The 6,323-nt window shown below is 45.0% G+C and overlaps 1 protein-coding gene across 1 annotated transcript; it reads left to right on the top strand.

The window, feature by feature from the left end:
* Positions 1–867: 867 nt before the first annotated feature.
* taf5l (TAF5-like RNA polymerase II, p300/CBP-associated factor (PCAF)-associated factor) lies at positions 868–5,243 on the top strand. The gene is made up of 5 exons (XM_038712040.1): positions 868–1,022; positions 1,519–1,660; positions 2,006–2,110; positions 2,310–3,070; positions 3,676–5,243. The coding sequence occupies exons 2-5, from the start codon at positions 1,522–1,524 to the stop codon at positions 4,471–4,473; spliced, it is 1,803 nt and encodes a 600-aa protein (XP_038567968.1). The 5' UTR covers positions 868–1,022; positions 1,519–1,521; the 3' UTR covers positions 4,474–5,243.
* The last annotated feature ends 1,080 nt before the right edge of the window (positions 5,244–6,323 follow it).

Raw genomic sequence — 6,323 nt, 5'->3', positions numbered from 1 at the left:
TTTTTGTTAGGTCACGTGGATGTGGACGGTGATTTCTGTATAGTTAATTTAAGCACACCTCCAGCAGGAGACAGAGAGGGTGAATGAGACAGTTCACATCAATGTCTTTCTGAAATCTCTTCCAAATGTAGTTTTTAGCTGGACAGGATTTATGAATAAGTTTAAAATATATTATATACATAAAGTGGTGGCAACATTGGGGCTCAGACTAGGGGAGTGACATACAAAACTCACGAGACATGAGGAACATGATATTGGGTTCACGTGAACAAGATAAGAAGATAACTGTACACTGTTCTGAAGAAATCTTCACCAGGGGGGGTCTGAGCCCCCCCAGAAAATAAATAAATAAATTTGAGCATTAAACACTTAATTTCCTGCATTCTGCCTTGTGTCTTTTATATTTGAATTAAATTGCATGTTTTCTTAGTGTTCAAATGGGCTGAGCTTTCTCAAAGCATTGTCATTTATTTAAAGGTTTAGTGTGTAAGTTTTAGTAGTTGCAACCAGCATCTCACAGTGCATTCACATGCTCCTCGGATTGTCCCATTTCCTGAGTTGTGAAGTTGTTCTTCGGACTTCAGTGTGTGTTCATGTGCTCCTATGTTGGCAGGTGATTCTAAAAAGTGGTAAAAACATGTCCCCAGAGTCCCGGGTGTAAATTACATCTACGCTGTAAAGTATTTCTTATTCTGACATCATCCACTAATGTATTCTAGTATGTAATCCATGGGCTGTTTATAAAAGATGTAATTCTATAAAGGTAAAACAATAACAGAAAAACAACGTCCTGTTTCTTCAGCGAGGGCTACGTGAGAAACGTCATCGTCGGTCTGAGCCAATCAGAGGCAGAGAGGGGCGGGTCTTGCCTGCGCCGTGGTAGGATTCACGACCTGGGGGCGGAAAACCACGATGGAGCGGCAAAGACGGGCAGTGGCGTAGCTTCAGCTGGGGACTGACTTGCATTAAAACCTCATCAGCTTGTACACAGTAACCGAGGACGGAGGAAGGCACGATATGCAGTGAGTACCGACTTTCAGCCGGCGGTGCTACGGAACCGGAACAATCCCGCTAAAAGTTTGGAGCCGCCGGGCCCTCTGCCACCTGCGCTAAGTTAGCCGGTTAGCTCAGCTCAAGCATCCTAAAGTGGAAACCCACCGGCTTTTACTCTGGATTAATGTCCCAGTTTCTGGTGTTTCAGCCTTCCGCAACAGTTTCAGGCTAACACGTGTATTTAGTTTTTCAGCAAGGTCGTATCCGGTGTTTAAAGCCTTTAGCAAACACATTAGCTCGCTTCTTTGCTAGCTAATTAGCTGCTGGGAAGATGCTGAGCTCAGGAGCGTTGACATGCTCATGGAGATGATGAATCAGATTAAAGGCACTGTAACATGTATGCACCGTCGTTTGCCTGCTTTGGTGTGACTGATGATGTTTGTGTTTGACAGAATGAGAGGGAAAGTGAGGTGCAGGTGTCCTCTCTGAAACGTCTCAGGTGTGTGACTCTCTTTGGTTTTTCAGGTCATGAAGCGGGTTCGCACGGAGCAGATCCAGTATGCCGTGGCTCAGTACCTGAAGCGGAGGCAGTATGTGGACACCGATGGGTCCCTGAAAGGAGCCAAGCTCTTCCAGTCAGCGGAGGAGATGGCTGCCAGCCTCACAGGTGAGCAAACTGCAGAGATGAAAGGGGATTGTGTCACAACACAAGACATCAGATGAAGGACACCAGTTCATGTCTGAGGGAAATATTTTTATATTTAAATTTGCTTCCACTCCATTTAACAGCTTGCTGACTTTGAGTTGAACATATTAATTTATAAAATGATGCATTATTATGTATTAAAGGCCCTACATATCCTCACATATCTTTAAACTACCCAGCAGGTTATAAACCCATGCTACATACATTTAAGAACAGTAACACAGTGATGGGGGCCATTCTGCATAATGAGTATTTTACTACTTTCTCTTCTACCTCCTCCATCCCTCCCTCTGGATCCCTGAGCAGTGCAGACAGAGTCGGGTTGTGCCAACATCGTCTCTGCAGCTCCCTGCCAGTCTGACCCACAGCAGTATGAGACTCAGTACTCCAGACTGCGCTCCTTTCTGTCAGGTACCACATTCACATTCCTGCTGCGCAGTCACTGAGTACCTTAGCTCAGCACAGCTTTGAGTTGTGCTGTGACCTACCAGTAGTGATACCAGATAAAACTTCTGTTGTTTTGTAAAATGGCAAAACTCTTGTTTGGATGCTACGCAACCTTGTTTTTAATTACAAAAACCTCAATCCTTTTTATTTCCCCTAAAATCAGAAACAGAAATATCCTGGGCGAAGGAGGTGAGCAGCATCCTCTACCCGCTCTTCGTCTACCTCCACCTGGACATGGTGCGCTGCGGCCTGAAGGGGGCGGTAGATGGCTTTTACAGTCGTTTCCACAGCGCCTTTCTTCAAGACAGCGAACAGCGTGCCACCGTAGAACAGCTCCGCCATGTTCTCACCGCTCAGGATGTTGCAGCCAACCCCAAGCTCAGTTCTTTCCTGGAGCACAAGTACGTGGTTCACCTGACAGAGCCGGCCTACAGCTACCTGCTGCGTTACCTGCAGAGTGAGGACAACAGTGCCATCTGCAGGGCCCTCAGCACACACCTACAGGTGGAGGTCACCGCCTCCAGGCGTACAGACTACCAGCTGTACGGAGCTGCCAGCGGGGCGACTGCAGCCACAAACTCGACCTCCTCCTGGGCTGGAGTGGATGGGGCAGATGGCGGTGAGGGGGTGGAGGTCCCCGCAGGGATCCCACAGAGCGAGGCGGCCCTGGAGGCTCTGCAGGACTGCATTAAGAAAGTCCGTGAGGGCCCCCCCACGCTCACCACCGTGTGCTTTTACGCTTTCCACCACACAGAGCAGATGTTGAACACTGCAGAAGTCTCGGCCGACAGCCGGCTGCTGGCCGCCGGCTTTGACAGCTCCACGGTGAAGCTGTGGAGCCTCCGAGCCAGGAAGCTGAAGGCCAAACCGCATCAGGCTGACGTGTCACGCATCCACCTGGCCTGTGACGTACTGGAGGAGGAAGTGAGTTGACTGAACATATAAATATTAATGATGGAACGATTAATCAGTCTGCCGATTATCTGGCATTTTGAGATAATGGACAGCCGTCGATACACAGAAAGTGTCTGCAGGCAGGTTTATTAGTGAGCTGCTGTGGAATAATGTCAGTGCTCTCCCTTGTGAGTTTTGTGTGTGTGTGTGTTTATTTATATATATATATACGCACACAGTAATTAGTTTTAAGGATTTAATTAAGGCTTTACAGACTGCAATACTGAGGATGCACACAATAAAACAATAACATTTAGTTTGATCAACAGCCATGTAGTATATTGATATATTTGAAATGAGGACAAACGGATATCGCCCTCATTTGTGAAACTAATGTATAAATGAGTGGTTGGATATATTAGTTAACTAATAAGATCTGCAGCAATTTGTAATTGATAAAAGTTAATCAATGATGTTTTTCAAGTTTCTTTAATTTTATAGACAATATTAACTGAGAAAATAAGTAACTGATTAATTGCTGCAGCCCTGTAACTCAAGGTTGTTACTGAAGAAACATTTTCAAAAGACAAAATAAATGAATTATTCAATGGACACGTTTTTACGTTTCTCCTCAGGTGGATGAAGAAGACGGGTCCGGCAGCGAGATAAAGACACTGCGAGGTCACAGCGGCCCGGTGTTTCGTACTGCCTTCCTGACAGACGGCTCCGGCCTGCTCTCCTGCTCTGAGGATACGACCATTCGCTACTGGGACTTGGGTAACTTCACCAACATGGTGCTCTACCAGGGCCACGCTTACCCAGTGTGGGACGTAGACATCAGCCCCTGCAGCCTCTACTTTGCCAGCGGCTCCCACGACCGCACGGCCCGCCTCTGGACGTTCTCCCGCACCTACCCGCTGCGGCTCTACGCCGGGCATCTTGCAGACGTCGACTGTGTCAAGTTTCATCCCAACTCCAACTACCTGGCTACCGGCTCCACAGACAAGACTGTCCGGCTGTGGAGCACCCAGCAGGGGGCGTCTGTCCGCCTCTTCACCGGCCACCGAGGCCCGGTGTTGTCACTCGCTTTCTCACCTAACGGGAAGTACTTGGCGTCCGCCGGCGAGGACCAGAGGGTGAAGCTGTGGGACTTGGCTTCGGGGACGTTGTTCAAAGACCTGCGGGGACACACGGACAGCGTCACCAGCCTGTCTTTCAGTCCAGACAGCAGCCTGGTGGCGTCGTCGTCTATAGACAACTCAGTCCGGGTGTGGGACATCCGGAACTCCCACGGCGGGACACCAGCAGATGGCTCGTCCAGTGAACTGGTGGGACTGTACACTGGAAACACCAGCAACGTGCTGAACGTCCAGTTCATGGCCTGCAACCTGCTGCTGGTGACGGGAACCGCACAAGAGAAAACAGAACAGTAGCTGCAGCTATCTGGTTTTTGTGTTTATTTTTGAGAGAAAAGATTGAAAATCTCCAGATGTTTGTTTGCAGACAGGGTCACCAGTCAGGCTGTTGTTTTCTTCCCTGAGCCAACCATGGGGAAGTTAAAGTAACCACCTGCACAGGATTTTTGTTTTCCTCGTTAGTTGTTGGCATAGAAAATAATTTAATTTGTCTTTGGTGGTATTTTCTATTTATCACTATTAAAGAATTCCTGTTTCTGGTGTACCTGATGATTAAAAAGCGTAAAGCTCTGATGCCTTGGTGGTCAAAAACTGTTTACTCTGCTGTCATGCACAAGTTTTATAAATATAAAAGCAGCATATATAATGTGACTGTAAAATAGTTTTTCCTGTTGCATACATAGAGAATACGATCCCTATACACAAGTGTTTGTGATGATGACATGCAGCTGTGTTTGTTTTGTTGGACAAATTCACATCTACAAGAAGAAAACTTTCAGAAATAAGGAGAATATGTGATGCATTGATGCCCGTAGAGTTTGCTGACTGTATTGAGACGTCTCATAGATCAAATACAAAAGCTGAACATTAAAATCACTAGAGCAGGAGGTGCTTGTTTTCACAGCAGCAGTGAATGCTGTTGGTTTGTCTATGAAAGTATAAATAGACTATTTGAGGAACTTTCCAAGAATCAAACCTATATTTTTCACACTGTCCTGTGAGTGGCATTAAGTGTACAATGCTTAAAGTGTAAATAAACTGTATATTTAATATTTTGGCTACCAAGAGTTGCCGTCCAGGTTGTGCTTAACGAGGGCAAAACAACACTGACAGCTGATTTGACATTTCTGGATTGTTTTCATACATTTAGTGTGAATTGAGTTATTTTCAAATTTTTATTTGCTGTTTAAGTCAGTTCCTTTTCTTTATTATGCCACCTGTAACATGCTTTTTCAGTGTTGTGATTCTGCTTCTCTGCATGTGAAACACTGATCATGCTGGTTTTTTGTCCTTCTGACAAACTAAATTCCTCACGATCAGAGGGTTGTTTCACAAAACCAAGATAGCGGATTAAGCTGGGATTTTCCAGTTACCCTGGCTGAATTTAGCATTAACTCGGCAGTTTACTGAAGGTTAAACACAGACATCAGGACCAGTGAACAGTCCTATAGGTAACAAGCGGTAAGAAAAACTCACTCTTTCCTTTTCTTACCCCTTTTTTTTAAATCTTTCTTTCTCTCTTAGGTTATAAATTATTAAGTTTAGATTCACAATTTCCAAATTAAAAACCAAGTAAAACACTTAAACCCTTAAATACTAATATTCACAAAGCATGAAGCATCCCTTTAAGTTCAGTCCAAGGTTTAGTTTCACTCTTGTGTTCATGTTCAAATCAGATCAGCTCAGCTTTAATTCAGATCAGTCAAGTTCAAGGTTCAGTTCAGTTTAGTTCAAAGGGAAATAATCCTGCTCCTACCTAAACTCTGGCAGTGAGTTTACCAACTGTCCAACTGTATGATGCAGATTCTTCCAGGCATGAAGAAGCTAAGTCCTGTCTAGAAACTTTGTCCGTGGATATGGCTCGCCATCTTGTATCCCGCGTTTGTGTGAGTGTGCGTGTGTTGTCCTCCACACACAACAGGACCTTTGACTTGGCCTTTCCAAAACATTAACTTTATTCTTCTTTAAGGTAGGTGGGCAGATTTATTTTGTCACAATATAACAAATTATTGAGTGAAATTGAGTTTTGTAACTCCCTTCTGCTACATAGCAGACAATATGTATTATTATAGAAGCAATTGTAAAAATGGTAAACAGAAATAAACTATAATCAATGGAGCAGTGCTGAGGATGAATTTGAGTTCAAG

This window comes from Micropterus salmoides, unplaced genomic scaffold (genome assembly GCF_014851395.1).
Source record: "Micropterus salmoides isolate LMB-PRFRI ecotype aquatic unplaced genomic scaffold, ASM1485139v1 Ms_hic_scaffold_1, whole genome shotgun sequence".
NCBI lineage: Eukaryota > Metazoa > Chordata > Actinopteri > Centrarchiformes > Centrarchidae > Micropterus > Micropterus salmoides.
Note: the sequence above shows the minus strand (reverse complement) of the source record. Positions and strands in the feature narration are given on the sequence as shown.

Excerpts from the sequence above, each read along its gene's own strand:
- taf5l (XM_038712040.1), top strand. The coding sequence starts at position 1,522 with ATGAAGCGGGTTCGCACGGAGCAGATCCAGTATGCCGTGGCTCAGTAC. Across the intron at positions 2,111-2,309 it reads ACTGCGCTCCTTTCTGTCAG|AAACAGAAATATCCTGGGCG; the intron begins GTACCACATTCA and ends CCCTAAAATCAG. Across the intron at positions 3,071-3,675 it reads GTGACGTACTGGAGGAGGAA|GTGGATGAAGAAGACGGGTC; the intron begins GTGAGTTGACTG and ends GTTTCTCCTCAG.